Source organism: Dermochelys coriacea, chromosome 23 (assembly GCF_009764565.3).
Source record: "Dermochelys coriacea isolate rDerCor1 chromosome 23, rDerCor1.pri.v4, whole genome shotgun sequence".
Taxonomy (NCBI): domain Eukaryota; kingdom Metazoa; phylum Chordata; order Testudines; family Dermochelyidae; genus Dermochelys; species Dermochelys coriacea.
Genome location: NC_050090.1, coordinates 953,825 through 972,386, shown reverse-complemented (window position 1 = coordinate 972,386; position 18,562 = coordinate 953,825). Strand labels below are relative to the sequence as shown.

The 18,562-nt window shown below is 68.9% G+C and overlaps 2 protein-coding genes across 5 annotated transcripts; both read left to right on the top strand.

Moving 5' to 3' along the window:
• The first annotated feature begins 797 nt into the window (after window positions 1-797).
• Window positions 798-12,074, top strand: SHKBP1 (SH3KBP1 binding protein 1). The gene is made up of 18 exons (XM_038382107.2): window positions 798-948; window positions 1,819-1,872; window positions 3,339-3,384; window positions 4,006-4,079; window positions 4,431-4,489; window positions 5,233-5,313; window positions 5,501-5,671; window positions 6,025-6,115; window positions 6,486-6,676; window positions 6,862-6,977; window positions 7,257-7,344; window positions 7,738-7,854; window positions 8,238-8,408; window positions 8,642-8,797; window positions 9,846-9,942; window positions 10,225-10,403; window positions 10,589-10,721; window positions 10,924-12,074. The coding sequence occupies exons 1-18, from the start codon at window positions 830-832 to the stop codon at window positions 11,468-11,470; spliced, it is 2,490 nt and encodes an 829-aa protein (XP_038238035.1). The 5' UTR covers window positions 798-829; the 3' UTR covers window positions 11,471-12,074.
• Window positions 12,075-13,636: 1,562 nt separating this feature from the next.
• On the top strand, window positions 13,637-18,490 carry LOC122457291. Of its 4 annotated transcripts, none has more exons than XM_043501450.1 (2): window positions 13,637-15,320; window positions 16,756-17,457. In XM_043501450.1, the coding sequence occupies exons 1-2, from the start codon at window positions 15,114-15,116 to the stop codon at window positions 16,945-16,947; spliced, it is 399 nt and encodes a 132-aa protein (XP_043357385.1). In that variant the 5' UTR covers window positions 13,637-15,113; the 3' UTR covers window positions 16,948-17,457. The 4 variants fall into 3 exon arrangements, 2 of the variants coding, with proteins under 2 accessions (XP_043357384.1, XP_043357385.1); XR_006276774.1 differs by having other exon boundaries at window positions 16,753-17,457; XM_043501449.1 differs by having other exon boundaries at window positions 16,753-18,490.
• Window positions 18,491-18,562: the final 72 nt, after the last annotated feature.

Genomic DNA, 18,562 nt, shown 5'->3' with positions numbered 1-18,562 from the left:
GGGCTGAAGCTGGACTGGACCCAAGAAGCAGATTCCGGGGGGCGGGGGAAGGGGTGGGAGCGAATTGGCGCGCGGGATGGGCACGCAGGGCCAATCAGCGCGCGAGGTGGGCGGGCCCGAGTCGCGGGGCCAATCAGTGGGCGGGCCCGGGGAGAGGCGAGGGCCAATTAGCGCCGAGGTGGGCAGGCCCGAGCCGGGGCCAATCAGCGCGCGGGGTGGGCGAGCCCGGGGTGAAGCGGGGGCCAATTAGCGCGCGAGGTGGGCGAGACTGAGTCGCGGGCCAATCAGTGAGCGGGCCCGGGGCGAAACGGAGGCCAATCAGCGCGCGAGATGGGCGGCCTGTGTCGGGGGCCAATCAGTGGGCGGGCCCGGGGAGAGGCAAGGGCCAATTAGCGCCCGAAGTGGGCAGGCCCGAGCCGGGGCCAATCAGCGCGCGCGGTGGGCGAGCCCGGGATGAAGCGGGCGCCAATTAGCGCGCGAGGTGGGCGGGCCTGAGTCGGGGGCCAATCAGTGAGCGGGCCCGGGGCGAAACGGAGGCCAATTAGCGCGCGAGATGGGCGGCCTGTGTCGGGGGCCAATCAGTGGGCGGCCACGGGGCGAGGCGGGAGCCAATCAGCGCGAGGGGCGGGCGAGCCTGGGGGGGAGGCGGGGGCTAATTATCGCGCGAGGTGGGCGGGCGGGGCCGAGGCGGGGACCAATTAGCGAGTGAAGTGGGCAGGCCCGAATCGGGAACCAATCACCGATTGGGGTGAGGGGGACCGGGGAGAGGCGAGGACCAATTAGCGCCCGAGGTGGGCAGGCCCGAGTCGGGGGCCAATCAGCGCGCGGGATGGGCGTGTCCCCAGCTGCGCGGTGGCGGAAGCGGAGCGCGGGCCCGGACATGGCGGCGTCAGGCGGGAGCGTGCGGTCGGGCGCGGAGTTGATCCAGCTCAACGTGGGGGGCAAGAGGCGAGCGGAGGCCTGGACCGTCACGCCCCTCGCGACCCCCGGCCCCGCCCCCCCGACACCCGCTTCGCTCCCCCCGGGCCCCGCCCCCTTCTTCGCTCCCCCCGGGCCCCGCCCCCCCGACACCCGCTTCGCTCCCCCCGGGCCCCGCCCCCTTCTTCGCTCCCCCGGGGCCCCGCCCCCCTCTTCGCTCCCCCGGGGCCCCGCCCCCCCCCGACACCCGCTTCGCTCCCCCGGGGCCCCGCCCCCCCGACACCCGCTTCGCTCCCCCCGGGCCCCGCCCCCCTTCTTCGCTCCCCCCGGGCCCCGCCCCCCCGACACCCGCTTCGCTCCCCCCGGGCCCCGCCCCCTTCTTCGCTCCCCCCGGGCCCCGCCCCCCCGACACCCGCTTCGCTCCCCCGGGGCCCCGCCCCCCTCCTCGCTCCCCCGGGGCCCCCCCGACACCCGCTTCGCTCCCCCGGGGCCCCGCCCCCCCGACACCCGCTTCGCTCCCCCGGGCCCCGCCCCCTTCTTCGCTCCCCCCGGGCCCCGCCCCCCTCTTCGTTCCCCCCGGGCCCCGCCCCCTTCTTCGCTCCCCCGGGGCCCCGCCCCCCCGACACCCGCTTCGTTCCCCCGGGGCCCCGCCCCCCCGACACCCGCTTCGCTCCCCCCGGGCCCCGCCCCCTTCTTCGCTCCCCCCGGGCCCCGCCCCCCTCTTCGTTCCCCCCGGGCCCCGCCCCCCTCTTCGCTCCCCCGGGGCCCCGCCCCCCCCGACACCCGCTTCGCTCCCCCGGGGCCCCGCCCCCCCGGCCCTGCTGAGCTGGGTCCCTGCCAGGCTCCGTGTCCCCTTGATGCGCCCTGGCCGCTCGCTCACCCCGGCCTTTGCCGTTGCAGGTTCAGCACATCCCGGCAGACCCTGACCTGGATCTCGGATTCGTTCTTTTCAAGGTGACGGGCGGAGAAGCCTGGCCCGGCTGCTTGTCCCCGAGCGTGGGCGCGAAGGCCCTAGCCCGGCCAGGCGGGGGGCACGGTGGCTGGGGGGCAGCCCGCCCTTGGCACAGCCGGCCCATCGCAGCCCTGGGCGTCTCTTGCTCTGGGTTTGGTCCAAGGCACCTGCCCTATCGCCCTCCGCCCACCTGGGGCCAGGTTCCTGGCAGCCCTGCCTCTCGTGTCGTCGATCCAGCGGCCGCTGGTGCAAACAGCCCCGCAGGGCCAGGCAGCCGCGGTCTGGCGCCTGGCTGGTTGGCAGGGCTGGGCAGGACTCATGGGAACTCTCCTGTCGGCTGTGGGTTCCCCCGGGACCAAGTTGGGGCCTGTGCCCCACCCCGGCACCGAAGGCTAGCATGGTGCAGGGTCCCGGCATGGGGGGGCCCTCGTCAGGTCCCGCCCAGTCTGTTCCCTAGGAATCAGTCTGCTCTGAACCAATACAAGTGAAGGGTCCAGGGGGCAGCAAAACCTCAGCACCAACCGCCTGCAGACAAACCCCTGGGGCCTGAATTAGCTGTTACTCCTGGAGAGATCTGGGAGTCTGGAAACGCCCGCTCAGTGCGCAGCAGCCGTCAGAAAAGCTCTCGTTGGAAAGGGAGGGAGAATAAAACTGAGAAAATGTCATGTTGCCGCCATATAAATCCATGGTACACCCCCATCTTGAATGCTGCGTGCAGATCTGGGTGCCCCGTTGCAAAAAGGATCTATTGCGACTGGAAAAGTGCAGAGAATCGCAACAACAATGATGAGGGGGATGGAACGGCTGCTGTATGAGGAGAGATGAATAAGACTGGGACTTTTCATCTTGGAAAAGAGACGGCTAAGGGGGGATGTGATAGAGGACTATAAAATCATGGCTGGTGTGGAGAGAGTAAATAAGGAAGTGTTATTTACTCCTTTCCACAACACAAGGACCAGAACACAATGAAATTACCAGGCAACAGATTTAAAACAAACAAAAGGAGATCTTTCTTCACACAATGCACAGTCAACCTGTGGAACTCCTTGTCAGGGGATGTTGTGAAGGCCAAGACTATAACCGGGTTCAAAAAAGTACCTGATAAATTCATGGAGGACAGGTTCATCAATGGCGTCCCTGGCCTCTGTTTGCCAGAAGTTGGGAATGGGCAACAGGGGGTGCATCACTTGATGATTCCCTGTTCTGTTCATTTCCTCTGGGGCACCTGGCACTGGCCACTGTCAGCAGACAGGACACTGGGCTAGATGGACCTTTGCGCTGATCCAGTCTGGCCGCTCTTCTATTCTCTGCCTAAAGCAGAGCTGGTGATGCGGCGTCATAGCCCTGAGGTTATTGAGTTATAGTGGTTGGGGTTCTGTAATTGCCTTTCTGCTCCGTCGGGGCCTGTGTGGCCCCCAGCCCGCAGGGTGGATAGCAGCAGTCACCTCTGTCTTTGTTTAAATTCCAGCCTCCTGAGTGGCCGGATCTCCACCCTGAAGGATGAAACGGGAGCAGTGAGTTTCCCCCGGGGCTGCAGCGTGGGCAGCGGGTCGCGTGAGCCGCATTCCAGATGCACGCGCGTGTCTTATCAGCTCCATACCCAGCATTAAGGGTCTCTCCGTGGCACGAGGCATCTGGCAATCCAGAGGTCACCTTGTCCCTGTAGAGCTCTTGAGTGCCTGCCAGGGGAGAGCGCCCCCTGCTGAGCCCCCCGTCCCGCTCCCTGCCCCACAGCGCCCCTAGCACCCCACGGGGGCCTGCCCTACCAAGCCCCCTGCCCCACTCCCTGCCCCACAGCGCCCCCTAGCACCCCACGGGGGCCTGCCCTGCCTGCCAGGGGAGAGCATCCCCTGCTGAGCCCCCCGCTCCACTCCCTGCCCCACAGAGCCCCTAGCACCCCACGGGGGTATGCCCTGCCTGTGAGGGGAGCCCCCCTTGCCACTGAGCACTGGGGCACTGGTTTGTATGGTCACCAGCTGCGCTTTGGAGACCTGCCTGTGTGGCACTGCCCCAGGCGAGCTTGGGCCCCACTGGGCTCCCAGGCATAGGGATGTGGGCTGAGACGGCTCGTGGGGCACTGTGTGTGCTGCTCCTGATGGGAGAGACGCCCTCTGACCCGCTGTCTGCCCCCCCAGATCTTCATCGACCGAGACCCCACCGTCTTTGCACCCATTCTCAACTTCCTGCGAACCAAGGAGCTCGACCCCAGGTATGGCACGGCACTGCGGGTGCTGGCACCCTGGGCAGGGTGCAGGGAATGCGTCTGACCCCCTGTGCCAGGGATCTCCAGGAGCACTGGGGCGTTCCTGGCTCCTCCTCCTCAGCGGTGGCCCCAGAAATGGGGAAGGGGGGTCTGCCCAGCCCGTCAGGGATGCAGGCAGCGTCCTGGGTCAATGCTGTGCCTGGCCCTGTGGGTCGTTGCCTGAGCCCCTGGGGCACTGGGGGGCTCCCACACATCCAGGGGATGTGCGTGCCCCGAACCCAGGCAAATCTTGCGTTGCCTTGTGCTGCTCTAGTCCCGGCCACTGTCCTGATCTAGACTGTCACTGTGTCTTTCCAGGGGCGTCAACATCTCCCTGCTGCTGCATGAAGCTGAGTTCTATGGGATCACCCCACTGGGTATGGCAAGGGGGGGAATGGGATCACCCCCCTGGGTACGGCGCGGGGGGATGTGGGGATGGGATCACCCCGCTGGGTATGGCGCGGGGGGACGGGATCACTCTGCTGGGTACGGCACGGGGGGGGGGTCGGATCACCCCGTTGGGTATGGTGCAGGGGGACATGGGGATGGGATCACCCCGCTCGGTACGGCCTGGGGGGGATGGGATCACCCCGCTCGGTACGGCCTGGGGGGGATGGGATCACCCCGCTCGGTACGGCCTGGGGGGGATGGGATCACCCCGCTCGGTACGGCACGGGGGGGATGGGATCACCCCACTGGATACGGCACGGGGGGGACGGGATCACCCCGCTGGGTACGGCACGGTGGGACGTGGGGACGGGATCACCCCACTGGGTACGGCGCGGGGGGATGTGGGGATGGGATCACCCTGCTCGGTACGGCATGGTGGGGATGGGATCACCCCGCTGGGTATGGCGCGGGGGGACGGGATCACCCTGCTGGGTATGGGACGTGGGGATGGGATCACCCCGCTCGGTACGGCATGGGGGGGATGGGATCACCCCGCTCGGTACGGCATGGGGGGACGGGATCACCCCACTGGGTACGGCATCGGGGGGGATGTGGGGACGGGATCACCCCGCTGGGTATGGCGCGGTGGGACGGGCTCACCCTGCTGGGTATGGCGCGGGCACAGGTCAGGGGGGGTTCTGCAGCTCACCCCATGCCCTCTCCTGCCCAGTGCGTCGCCTGCAGCTGCGCGAGGAGCTTGACCGCTCGGCCTGTGGGAGCGTCCTCTTCAATGGCTACCTGCCTCCCCCAGGTGGGTGCTGCGCCCCAGGCCAAGTGATGGAGAGGCCGAAACTGGCTGGGAGGGGCGGGGCTGGGCTGGGTGGGGGCGGAGACTGGATGGGCGGGGGACGGGCAGAGACTGGCTGGGCTGGGGAGGGGCAGCTTGGCTCTGATGGGCCTGCCCCCACCAGATGGTCCCATGGCCCCCCCTCTTGCAGTGTTCCCCGCCAAGCGGCGCAACCGGCACAGCGTGGCAGGGCCGCAGGTGGCCGCCCGGCTGCACAGCGCCACCGAGAGGGCCCCAGTACGCCGCAGCAACACCCTGCCCCCCACCCTGGGCCAGGCCGGGCTGCTGGGCCGCCTGCTGGAGGAGCGGGTCCTCGGGCCAGGTACGGGGGCCCTGGGGGAGCTGGTCGTTCTCCAGCTGCCTGGTCTGGAAGGGCACTGGGGGCTAGTGGTTACAGCGGGGTGGGGGGGTGGGGCGCCAGGACTCCTGGGTTCTCTCCCAATTCTGGGTGGGGAGTGGGGTCTAGTGGTTACCGTTGGTTGGGGAGGGGCTGGGAGCCAGGAATCCTGGGTCCTCTCCCCGGCTCTGCGTGGAGAGCAGGGTCCGGTGGTTAGAACGGGGGCCCTGGGAGCCAGGACGCCTGGGTTCTCTCCTGGCCCTGTCACTGATCTGCCATGTGTTATCTGAGCCGTACTCAATTCCTCCTTTGTGCTGGTTTCTGTCCTCTTGCCCCAGGGCCGGCCAGCGACCCCGGCATGGTCCGAATCGTCTGCGGGCACCATAACTGGATCGCTGTGGCCTACGCCCAGTTCCTCGTCTGCTACAGGTGACAGCACGGGTCTCCTGCCTCCCCAGCCACGGGAATCCCTCTGCGAACAGACTCCGGAGCCCCCATCCTGCCGTCGTCCAGCCCTCATTGTCAGGGGGGAGCCCCTGCCTCCTGCAGCACAACCCTCCCTCTCCCCCCCCAGCACTGCTGGGCCCAGCCCTGCCTGCCAGGGGGGAGCCTCTGCCCCTGCAACGCAACCCTCCCTCTCCCCCCCAGCACTGCTGGGCCCAGCCCTGCCTGCCAGGGGGGAGCCTCTGCCCCTGCAACACAACCCTCCCTCTCCCCCACAGCACTGCTGGGCCCAGCCCTGCCTGCTGGGGGGAGCCCTGGCTCCGAGCCCCGGTCTGATGCCTGCTCTGGCCCCCAGGATGAAGGAGACGTCGGGCTGGCAGCAGGTGTTCTGCAGCCCGCGGCTGGACTGGGTGATCGAGCGGGTGGCCCTGAATGCCAAAGTGCTGGGCGGGTCGCTGGGTGAGCAGGACAAGATGGTGGCCGTGGCGTCCTGCAGCGAGATCATCCTCTGGGCCCTGCCAACTGACGGCAACGGCAGCGAGATCGGTGAGGGGTGGGGGGCAGGGGCGAGGAGCTCAGCGAGGGGGGCTGGGCAGGGTGGGGTATAGGGGGCTCAGCGCGGGGGGCTGGGTGGGGGCAGGAGCTCGACGAGGGGTGGGGGTTCTCAGCGCGGGGGCCCCTGGGCGGTGTCCCTCAGGCCCTGCCCCCTCACGGCTCCTCTCCCCGGCCAGGCGTGTTCCACCTGGGTGTCCCGGTGGAGGCGCTTTTCTTCGTGGGCAGCCAGCTAATCGCCACCAGCCACACGGGCAAGATCGGCGTCTGGAACGCCGTCACCAAGCACTGGCAGGTGAGGGGGGCGGCTGGGTGGGGGCGCGCAGCAGAGAGCCCCAGGGGGCGTGAGACAGGGAGCGGTGGGGGGGACGCAGGGGGAGCAGGGGGGAGCAGGGTGAGATGGGGGGAGCTGTGGGGGGGCGAGTGGGGGGGACACGGGGAAGCTGGGGGGGCGCAGGGTGAGCTGAGGGGAGATGGGGGGGCGAGCCGGGGGGACGCAGGGCGAGCGGGGGAGAGCTGGGGGCGTGGCTGAGCCAGGCCCTGCCCTGAGCAGGTTCCTTTTTGGCCCCGGCAGATCCAGGACGTGGTTCCTATCAGCAGCTACGACGCGGCCGGCACCTTCCTGCTGCTGGGCTGCCACAATGGCTCCATCTACTACGTGGGTGAGCGGGGCGGGGCAGCCTTGGGGGCGGGGCAGGGGCAGCCGCTCGCCCATCAGGGCCAGGCTCTGCCAGCTGCGGAGGGGCCCCACGGGGGGCAGGGGCAGAGCTGTGAACTGATCCCCGTCCCCTGCGTCGCAGCCCAGTTCACTAACCACTAGGCTGCGTGGTGATGGGTTTGGGGGAGTCTCTTCTGAGCCCCCGGCGTGGGCTTCGCCGAGCCCTGTTGCCGCCTTGTGCCATGGAGGGCACCCGCGTGCGTTCCGACGAGCGTGTCTCTGGGAGGGGCCGGGCACCAGGCCAGGGGGCAGGCCCTGTGGGCAGCGTGGGGATAGCTATGGCCCCGCCGGGCTGACGAGGGCTGGGGCTGCCCTGACACGTCCCCCCCGTCCCCAGATGTGCAGAAGTTCCCCCTGCGCATGAAGGACAACGACCTGCTGGTGACGGAGCTGTACCGCGACCCCTCGGAGGACGCTGTCACCGCCCTCAGTGTCTATCTCACCCCCAAGACAAGTAAGGAGCCTGCCCCAGGCTCTGCCCCCCCGCCCCCCCTGCCACTCCGGTCAGCCACAGAATCCAGGATTCAGCCTCAAGCTGTGGAAGGAAAAGGATTTGTCCCCTGTCATCCAGGGAGTCAGTAATGAACCCAGGAGTCCTGGCTCCCAGCCCCCGCATTCTAACCACTAGATCACGCTCCCCTCCCAGAGCTGGAGAGAGAACCCAGGTGTCCTGGCTCCCAACCCCCTCCCCCCCCTCCGGTTGTGGTTCCTATAGTGCATTTGATGTTCCAACTCCCCTTCCCATGGCCCTCCACTGGACCATGGCTTGAGGGCAGGGCCCTGACCTGGCGGGGGGAGAGGAGGGGAGCTCTCCCTGGCTGACATGGGGCCCCGCAGGCGACAGCGGGAACTGGATCGAGATCGCCTATGGCACCAGCTCGGGGACGGTGCGGGTGATAGTTCAGCACCCGGAGACCGTGGGCTCAGGGCCGCAGCTGTTCCAGACCTTCACTGTGCACCGCAGCCCCGTCACCAGGATCATGCTGTCCGAGAAGCACCTCATCTCGGGTAGGTGCCACCGGGCAACGGGTGGGGGGGCTGTGCTTCTGTATCGAGGGGCACCGGCTGGGTGGGGGGGAGGGAACCCAGGGCTGGGACAGCATGGGCTGCAGGTCGGGAGTGAGGGGCACTGGGCCTACTTTCAGCTGGTGCCCTGTTCGTGACGGGGGGGGAAGAGAGCTCCTTAGGCAAGGGGGTTCAGGGAGCCTTTGGTTAAACGAATCTGTCCCCCTGGCCTCCAGTCTGTGCCGATAACAACCACGTCCGCACCTGGACGGTGACGCGTTTCCGTGGCATGATCTCCACGCAGCCTGGCTCCACCCCGCTGGCCTCTTTCAAGATCCTGTCCTTGGAGGACATTGACGGGCACGCGGGCTGCAGCGCTGGCACTGACATTGGTGGGTGATGCCAGGGGGTGAAGGCCCTGGGGGGTGGAAGGTGCAGGGGGCATGGTGACGGTGCTCGGGAATGGCGTGGTGGCACGGGGGGCAGGGTGCATGGTGATGGTGCTCGGGAATGGGGTGGTGGCACTGGGGAGAGGAGGGCACGGTGATGGTGCTCGGGAACGGGGTGGTGGCACTGAGGGGAGGAGGGCACGGTGATGGTGCTCGGGGATGGGGTGGTGGCACTGGGGGGAGGAGGGCAGGGGGCAGGGTGATGGCGCTTGGGAACGGGGTGGTGGCACGGGGGTACGGGGCATGGTGATGGCGCTTGGGAACGGGGTGGTGGCACTGGGGGGTGGGGGGCAGGGTGACGGTGCTCGGGAATGGGGTAGTGGCACGGGGGGCAGGGCGCATGGTGACGGTGCTCGGGAACGGGGTGGTGGCACGGGGGCAGGGTGACGGTGCTTGGGAATGGGGTAGTGGCACTGAGGGGTGGAGGGCACGGTGATGTTGCTCGGGAACGGGGTGGTGGCACTGGGGGGAGGAGGGCACGGTGATGGTGCTCGGGGATGGGGTGGTGGCACTGGGGGGAGGAGGGCAGGGGGCAGGGTGACGGTGCTTGGGAATGGGGTGGTGGCACTGAGGGGAGGAGGGCACGGTGATGGTGCTCGGGAATGGGGTGGTGGCACTGGGGGGAGGAGGGCAGGGGGCATGGTGACGGTGCTCGGGAACAGGGTGTTGGCACGGGGGGCAGGGCGCATGGTGACGATGCTCGGGAATGGGGTGGTGGCACGGGGGCAGGGGGCAGGGTGACAGCACTTGGGAACGGGGTGATGGCACGGGGGTAGGGGGCATGGTGACGGTGCTTGGGAACAGGGTGGTGGCACTGGGGGGCGGGGGCATGGTGATGGTGCTTGGGAACGGGGTGGTGGCACGGGGAAGGGGGCATGGTGACGGTGCTCGGGAATGGGGTGGTGGCACTGGGGGGCAGGGGGGCAGGAGACGCAGGCGTGTCCCTGCCCCAGGGCAGAGGCCAGGGGCACTGACGGGCGGCTCTCGGCAGGGCCCTTTGGGGAGCGGGACGATCAGCAGGTTTTCATCCAGAAGGTGGTTCCGGACGCCAGCCAGGTCTTTGTGCGTCTCTCCTCCACCGGCAAGAGGTACCTCGGGGGCCCCACCTCGGTCAAGGGGCCCCACGGCCCGGCCGGGGGTAGGGTGGGGTGACTCGTGGGTGTCCGCCGTGGCTGGCGCTGCATCTGGCGGGGGAGGCTCTGTGGTGGAGGGGCCCTGAGGGATGGGGCGTGACGGAGCCTCTCTGTACAAAGGGGGAGATGGGCACCGGGAAGGTGGGCTTTGCCCAAGGTCCCATGGGGCGTGTGGCTGAGCCGGGGGAAAGAACCCAGGCGTCCTGGCCCCCCAGCTCCCGTTCTGCCCCGCCCCAGGATCTGCGAGGTGCGCTCCGTGGACAGCAGTGCCATCACCTCCTTCACGGTGCACGAGTGCGAAGGCTCCAGCCGCATCGGCTCCCGCCCGCGCCGCTACCTCTTCACGGGCCACGCCAACGGCAGCCTGCAGATGTGGGACCTGACCACGGCCATGGAGATGCTGGGCAAGCCGCCAGGTACCCGTCGCCCGGGGACCCCCGCCTGACCCTGCTGAGCCCGCCTGTCACCGTGGCAAGCAGGGCCTGACCCTTCCCACCCCCTCGGCCCCTGTGCTGCAAGGGGCTCCCCCCCTCCTGTCTGGGACGCTCTGTCCCCCCCGGTGTATGGCGGCCTGACCTGTGCTCTGCCCCCTCTCTTTCAGAAGTGGGGGGCCTGACGGAGGAGGAGCTGCTGCAGCAGCTGGAGCAGTGTGACCTGGCCCTGACGCGCACCCCAGACATGAGCCCAGCTTGCTCCTTCACTCACCCCGGCACTCCCCGAGCCTCCAGCACCAGGTATAGGGGGCCCCGGGGAGCCCAGGGCTGCGGGCTGGGCTCCTGCTGGCAGAGCTACGCCAGGTCTGGGGGGCGCCCAGTTAAACTGGACTCCACGCGCTGGCCACCCCGGGCCCATGTGGCGCTGCAGAGAGCCGCTCGGTTCTGCGTGAGTTCTGCCCGCCTGGCTGGCTAACGCCCGGCCCCTCTCCTCTCCCGACAGCCTCCAGTCCCAGGGGAGCGACGGCGCCCGAGACAGACCCGCCAAGGGGGCTGCCAGCGTCGGGCTCCTGCTGAGCCCTGCCCGCGGGAGCCTGCTGCTGCCCAGGGCCCGTGAGGGCCCCTTCCCGGCACTGATGGCCAGCCAGAACTCCCTGAACTGCGGTGACAGCCCCGCGCCGGAGCCCTGCCCCCGGCGGCCAGCAGATGGACCAGATGGCGACCCCCGGGGTCCCCACGGGCTGCGAGGCGGGGGCAGCTTCGTCGAGCGGTGCCACGAGCTGGCCCGCTCCTCCGGGCTCGAGGCCAGGCGACCTGGCCCAGTCGGGGAGCCCGACGGGGGGCGCCTTGGAGCAAAGGGCAAGGTCCTGCTACGTGCCCCCAGCATGCCGGCCCGCAGGGCCCCCGGAGCCAGCCCCACCCCCTCTGTCAGGACCCTGCCCCCCGCTCTGCCGGGGTCCGGCTCCTCCTCCCCCTCGGTGGCCAGCGAGGCCCTGCCCATCGTCCCTCTGGTGGCGCCCAAAGCCCGGCTGAACGAGACCTCATTTTAGCATCCATGGAGGGGCCTGGGGACTCCGGCCCAGCCAGGACTGACTCACCACGGAGGCCTTATGCCCACTGCCCGACTCAGGCTCTGCCCAGCTTAGGTGGCTGGCTGATGCCCTGGACTCTTCCACCCGTGGGACCTGCCGCAAGCCGTGTGGGGCGGGGGCCAGATCCCACTGCAGCCGCGTCCTGCTGGGGCTGGCAGGGAAAGGGGGACTGCCCCCCCGGGGCGGGCCTGGGACTGTCCTTGAGGCAGGATCGCGCTCTATTCACAGAGCAATGGGTTCGCTGGGGTTCCTCCTCCTGGCGGCTCCCTCTGCCCCCCTCCCTGCTCCCTCTGTGCCCTGCGCGTGCCCACGCACCCTGCATGGAGCTGGGCCCCTCAGGTGCTGGCTCAGTGATCTGGGGCAGCTGCACCCAGGAGGGGCAAATCCTAATGCAGGTGTGAAAAGGTCATTGGCTGGTAGGCGGGGCCTAAGCCTGGGGGCTCCTCCCACCCCATAGCGAGCCAACACCTATTGGCAGCAATAGGGGGCGCTGTGCTGGGGGTGGGGCCCAACTGCCTGTTTCAATAGGGGGCTTCCATGGCAAATACACCCGCATTCCCGCGCTCCGCCTGCGTGTCTGTGTCTGGGGGACCGGGCTGGGCAGGGCCCCCCACGCAACCTCAGTGGCGTTCTGAACTCGCAGCGCGGTCCAGCCCCCTCTCCTGGCAGCTAAGGGCCGGGCTCCAGGCCTGTCCCTCGGCAGCAGGCGTGGGGCAGGCCCAGCTCCCTGGCACACCTGTGGGGCCCGATCCCTGCATGGGGCCCCAGGTGTTGCTGTAACACGCAGGGTTGGCCAGGCCCCACACCGAGCCAGCATCTCTGTCCTTGTTCCGGGCCGGGCTGGGAGAGGAGCCGGCCCTGTGGGAGCTGTGCCTGAAAGCCAGGAAGGGGGAGAGCTTGGGGGGTGAGTGGCTGAGCAGGGGAGGGGCCTCCTGAGGTCCCCTAAAGCCTAAGTCCCACTCAGCCCTCTGGAGTCCTAGGCCCTGTGCAAACTCCTGTGATGGGAGCGGGCTGCCCCGGAGCAGCATCAGCCCCCACCCACCCTGGCCCGTGCCGAGGGCTAAGCCGAACAGCATTGGCTGCCTGGGAGAGCAGCAGCAGAGGGTGGGGGCCCTGCCTGGGGCAGAGTGGGCCCTCTGCCCCCTGGGGCTGGCCCATGGTGCCCTCTGCGGGAAGGGCAGGCAGGAGGTTCCCCCAGCGGCCTGGGGCTAGAGCCAGCCCAGCTCCCCCCCATCCCTGCAGCCCGGAGGCCCCAGGTAACCCTGACACGCATCCGAGGGTGCTGGGATCATGGTAGATTCTGGGCTTCGGGGCACTTGCCTGCGGCTGCACCGTACCCTGTGCTGACACCGGCCCCTCGTGTGCTGTGTGCCCAGCGTAGCCCAGCCTGACCCGTGCCAGGGGCTCCCCTGTGGCCATGCCAGCAGGCCGTGACTCAGCCCTGTGCTGGGCACCATCGGGCATCGTCACGTGCCCGGACGCAGGGACAGCAAGGGGCTGACGGACCCCTGGCCTCGTGGCTAATCCCGCCTGCCCCCTGCCTGCAGCCTGAGCGTGATTGGTCAGCGGGCAGGGAAAGGGAGCAGCGATGTCAGAGAAGGATTTTATACCGTGCACACACGCCCCGTGCGTGCACATGGACACGCTTCACACTTATGTGCCCCATTTAAAATCCAGTGAAACTACCTCTGCTTGGCCCTCGAAGCCCTGTTCCTGCACCCACCTCCATGCACCCCCAAACACCGACTTTGGCCCATGGGAGCAGCACCCGCCCTACAGGGCCCCCCCACCGGCTCTGTCCTGGGGCCTGCAATGGTACCTCAGCTGTTGCTACTGGTGAGGTTTGCTGGGCACCCCCTGGTGAGGGGGAGGTTGTGGGCACCTGGCAAGGTTGGCAGCAGGGGCCTGAGGCTGCCCAGGAAGGGACACCCCCCACCCCCGGGCCCTTCCTGCGTTTATATGACAGCCTGAGAGTCAGCTGGAGCAGAGCCTGTGCAGGGTTAGTAACCCGGGACAGTGCAACACCGGGGCTGCTTCTGGAGAGGGGGGGCAGGGAGCCTGGACCTCTGGGTTCTGTCCCCTGCTCTGGGAGGGCAATGGGGGCTATTGGTTAGAGCAGGGGGGGGCTGGGAGCCAGGACACCTGGGTTCTGTTCCTATCTCTGTGACTCCCTGCAGGACCTTGGGCAAATCCCTCCCCCTGCCCCTGCTTTGTACTTCTGATTCCCCATTTCTACAACAGAAATAGGAATACTGACCTAATCCATCGGCCGGTTTCTGCCCCTGCCCCACAGAGCTCCTGGTCTGCATAGAGGGGGGGTTGCTCTCCCCATGGCAGAGAGGGACTGAGACTCAGGGTCACACAGTGTCTGGGGGGGAGTGAGCTAGGGGCATGTGTTGTGCCCCAGCCCAAAGGGCCCTAGGGGGCTGTGCACCAGCAGGGGTGTCCATGGCTTTCCCCCAGCGCTTTGGCAGGGCGTGGGTGTGGGGCCCTGCACGGGGAGGCCCATCTCTCTGCTTCACCCACCCCAGCCAGTCTTACTGCAGGAGACGGGGCTATGGGTTGCGCCCCCCTGTCAGCCTTGGACTCCCACCCATGTATCTGGGTGCCCAGCTCCCCACAAAGCCCAGAACATCTGGTGCCCTGGCCTGGAGAGCAAAAAGGGGGGTGGGGGGCAGCGTTCCCATCCAAGCAGCAATGCCTGGGGAAGGAGGCAGCAGAGCCGCAGTGGCGGAGAGGGGTAGGAACTTGGGCATGGCGACATTTGAGGTAGCAGCAGAGCCAGGGAGAGAACCCAGGCGTCTGGGCTCCCAGCCCCCTGCTCTAACCACTAGACCCCACTCCATTTCCACACAGCACCTCCTCCCTCTGCTCCTTCCCAGCGTCTCAGGCCCCCTCCCCAAGAGGCTCAGCCCTCTGGAATATCCCCCCTCTGCCAGGAGCCCTGAGCCACCTGCCCAGGCTGGGGGGGGAAGCCTCTGCATCCCTGGGGGGCTGGACGCCTGGGTCTTCAGCAGGGAGGACTTTGCTATCTGTGTGCCAGTCCTCCCACAGCCTCTGCACCTCGATCAGGCGGTGCCCCCCTGCTCCCCACCTGCCCCTCCCCCAGGGCCCCCTCCCTCTACAGCCCCCCGGACTCCCTCCCTCCCTCCGCGCCGCCGCTGGAACCTGGTTGCGATGCAGGATGTTGCTCCCGGAGGCAGTTGCTTAGCAACCAGCTCCGGCCGCTGCAGATGGAGACGGGGGGGGAGCCCCTGGGTTCGCCTGGAGTGTCCCCGGGCCGGGCTGCGCGGGGCGGTTCTAGGCGCTTCCAGGCGGCGGTCGAGGCTCAAAGCCCGCCCCTCCCCGTGGCCTCAGGTACCGGCTGGAGCGCGGCCAGGGACAGCCCCACGGAGACAGCGCCCCCGTGACACACCCAGGGCCTCCTCGCACACTCACTCATAGCCCCCTTGCGCACTCACCACCCTCCCTATTGCACACTCGTCCCCATCCCGATTGCACGCTCATTTATAGCCCCATTGCACACTCACTCCAGCCCTCCTGCACGTTCCCCGCCAGCGGGCGGCCCGACACTCGCGTCCCTCGCACGTTCACCCCCCAGATGCTCGTCCCTTGCACGCGCCCCCTTTGCACACTCACGCGCGCGGGGTTCGGCCGCTGCCCAGGCCCGCTCTCGCCCTTCCGCGGCTGGAGGCCATGGGGGGGGCCTTGGAGCCGCCCTCCCCAACGCGCGGCTCCGTCTCCCCAGCCCGCCCCAGACGGCCGGGAAGGAGCCGTGACGCGCCGGCTGCTCCCGATGCAGTGCGTGGTAGGTGCCCCCCTGCGGGGGCGGGGGGTCGCGCGCGGGGTTGGGGCGGGGGAACCCCACTGCGCGTAGAGCCCCCCCAGCTCCCCCGCCAGCCCCGGAGACAGCAGCTCCCTTTACACCCCCCGACTCCCCCATGGGGCAGAGCCCCGCTGCGCGGTACCGGCCCTGCAGCAAGCCCCCGCTCAGAGCCCGGTCATTGTTAACAAGGGGAGAGGGGCCGGACTCCTGGGTTCTCGCCTGACCCTTCCTCTACCTGGGCCTCAGTTTCTCTGTCGGTAAAATGGGGACATTGACTGTCACCAGTCCTCAGGATATGGGGTGGCCCTGAATTACCCCCGTCACCTTCTCCACCAAGAACTGCCCCCCTCCGCACCCCTCCCCCATGCTCCCCTGGCTGGGGATGAGGGTTCCTGGGGATCCTCCCGTGAAAAATCTGTGTTCATAGAACTGTGGGACCCCCGGGCTGGGACAGCGGGGCTGCGGGCCGGGAATGAGGTGCACCGGGGGGGGTGCGGGTCGGGAGTGAGGGGCACCGGAAGGGCTGGGGGGGGAGCAGGGGGCTGCGGCAGGGCTGCGGGGGGGAGCAGGGGGCTGCGAGTAGGGAGTGAGGGGCAGCGGCAGAGCTGGGGGGGAGCAGGGGGCTGCGGGTCGGGAATGAGGGGCACCGGCAGAGCTGGGGGGAGTCCCGCTGTCCCTGCTGACGTAGTGCTTATGTCACTGGGGGCTGCTGACGGCAGCGAGGGTGGCAGGCTCACCCATTGGATACGTATCCCCCCGCCCCCTCCCCGAGTCTGTTCACGCCTGGGGGGCGATGGAGGGGCCCATGTGGTGGGGGTGTCACGTCTCTTCCTGCCTGGCGCCGGGTGGATATGGGGGGGGTCTGGGATCCTGCGCCAAAGCTGGGATGGACCCTTCCCTGATGAGAGGCAGGGCTCTGGGTGCAGGGCAGGGAGCAGGTCACAAATCTGGGATCCCCTTTGGGGGGGTGCTGGGGAGTTGGAGTGTCCCCCGCAACTTCTGCCATGCAGCCCAGGGCCTGGAAAGCGAGGGGCTGCGGGTCAGGAGTGAGGGGCACTGGTAGAGTTGGGGGGGAGTCCAGGGGTCGCTGCCATCCCACCTGGCCTGGGGCAGCAGCTTGGGGCAAAGTGGGGACCTGATCCCCTCCCGTGTTTGTCCAGAGGGGTATGGAGCCAACCCCAGGTTCCCCCCAGCCCCGTGGAAACTGGGGATCCCCATGCAGAGAGATGGGGGGCCAGGGCCTGGAACGGGGACAGTGAGTGGGGAAGGGTCTGTCCCTGTAGTTGTGGAATGAGGGGGAGGGGCTCGCCCTGCACTTGGGGGGAGGGAAGTGGAGAGGGGGCGGGGCTCACCCTGCATTTGGGGGCGGGTGGAATCGGGGAGCCCCGCCCCTCACCCTGTTCCGCCCCACCAGCAGGTGGCCCTGAAGCTGCTGGTGGAGAAGCTCGATGCGAAGATGGTGCCTGGGGGCGCTGGCAGCGAGTGGCTGGGCCCGGGCCCGGGGGCCAAGGAGGATCATGAGGAGCGAGTCCTGGCCGTGCTGGGCATAGCGGGCACCGTGCTCAACCTGCTGGTCGTCATCTTCGTCTATGTCTACACGACCCTCTAGCGCCGGCCTGGCCACGCCGGGACCCCACCAGCCAGAGACACCTGCGCCGGGGCCCAGCCAGCCAGAGAAACCCGCGCCAGGGCCCGCCAGCGAGAGACACCTGCGCCGGGACACGCCAGCCAGCCAGAGACACCCGCGCCGGGGCCCGTCAGCCAGCTGGAGACACCCATGTCGGGACCTGCCAGCCAACCTGAGACATCCTCGCCGGGACCCGCCAGCCAGCGAGAGACACCCGTGCCGGAATCTGCCAGCCAGAGACACCCGCGCCGGGAGCCGCCAGCCACAGACACCTGCGCCAGAGCCCTGCCAGCCAGCCTGAGACACCCGTGCCGGAATCCGCCAGCCAGAGACACCCGCGCCAGGGCCCCGCCAGCCAGCCTGAGACACTCGCGCCAGAGCCCTGCCAGCCAGAGACACCTGCGCTGGGAACCACCAGTCAGCCTGAGTCACCCGTGCCGGGGCCCCACAAACCAGAGACACCAGCGCCGGGACCCCGCCAGCCAGCCTGAAACACCCGCGCCAGGGCCCCGCCAGCCAGAGACACCTGCGCCGGGACCCGCCAGCCAGCCAGAGACACCCGTGCCGGGGCCCCGCCAGCCAGCCTGAGACACCCGCGCCGGAAGCCGCCAGCCACAGACACCCGCGCCGGGGCTCAGCCAGCCAGCCAGAGACACCTGTGCCGGGGCCCCGCCAGCCGGAGAAACCCGCCCAGCAGCGAGAGACACCTGCGCCAGGACACGCCAGCCAGCCAGAGACACCCGCGCCAGGGCCCGTCAGCCAGCTGGAGACACCCACGTCGGGACCGGCCAGCCAGCCTGAGACACCCGTGCCAGGGACCCGCCAGCCAGCCAGACACACCCACGCCAGAGCCCCGCCAGCCAGAGACACCCACAACGGGGCCCCACCAGCCTGAGACATCTGTGCTGGGACTCACCAGCCAGCCAGAGGCATCCGCACCGGGACCCGCCAGCCAGCCAGAGACACCCACGCCAGAGCCCCGCCAGCCAGAGACACCCACGACGGGGCCCCACCAGCCTGTGACACCCGCGCTGGGAGCCGCCAGCCAGCCACAGACACTTGCGCCAGGGCCCAGCCAGCCAGCCACAGACACTTGCGCCAGGGCCCAGCCAGCCAGCCAGAGACACCCGTGCCAGGGCCCCGCCAGCCAGCCAGAGACAACCACGACGGGGCCCCACCAGCCTGTGACACCCGCGCCGGGAGCCGCCAGCCAGCCACAGACACTTGTGCCGGGCCCCGCCAGCCAGCCAGAGACACCCGCGCCAGGGCCCCGCCAGCCAGCCAGAGACACCCGCACTGGGAACCGCCAGCCAGCCAGAGACACCCACGCTGGGAACCGCCAGCCAGCCAAAGACACCCGCGCCGGGGCCCCGCCAGCCACCCAGAGACACCCACACCAGGACCCACCAGCCAGCCAAAGACACCCGCGCTGGGGCCCCGCCAGCCAGCCAGAGACACCCACGCTGGGACCCCAACAGCCAGCCAGAGACACCCATGCTGGGACCCGCCAGCCAGCCTGAGACACCCGCGCTGGGGCCCCGCCAGCCACCCAGAGACTCCCACGCCGGGGCCCCGCCAGGCATCCAGAGACACCCAC

What these genes read in the sequence shown, in the direction of transcription:
- SHKBP1 (XM_038382107.2), top strand. Translation starts at nt 830, where the DNA reads ATGGGCGTGTCCCCAGCTGCGCGGTGGCGGAAGCGGAGCGCGGGCCCG. An exon ending in CTATCTCACCCCCAAGACAA is followed by an intron (nt 7,855 to 8,237) that starts GTAAGGAGCCTG and finishes GGGGCCCCGCAG; the next exon opens with GCGACAGCGGGAACTGGATC. An exon ending in CCCCGAGCCTCCAGCACCAG is followed by an intron (nt 10,722 to 10,923) that starts GTATAGGGGGCC and finishes CTCTCCCGACAG; the next exon opens with CCTCCAGTCCCAGGGGAGCG.
- LOC122457291 (XM_043501449.1), top strand. Translation starts at nt 15,114, where the DNA reads ATGCTCGTCCCTTGCACGCGCCCCCTTTGCACACTCACGCGCGCGGGG. An exon ending in TGCTCCCGATGCAGTGCGTG is followed by an intron (nt 15,321 to 16,752) that starts GTAGGTGCCCCC and finishes CCGCCCCACCAG; the next exon opens with CAGGTGGCCCTGAAGCTGCT.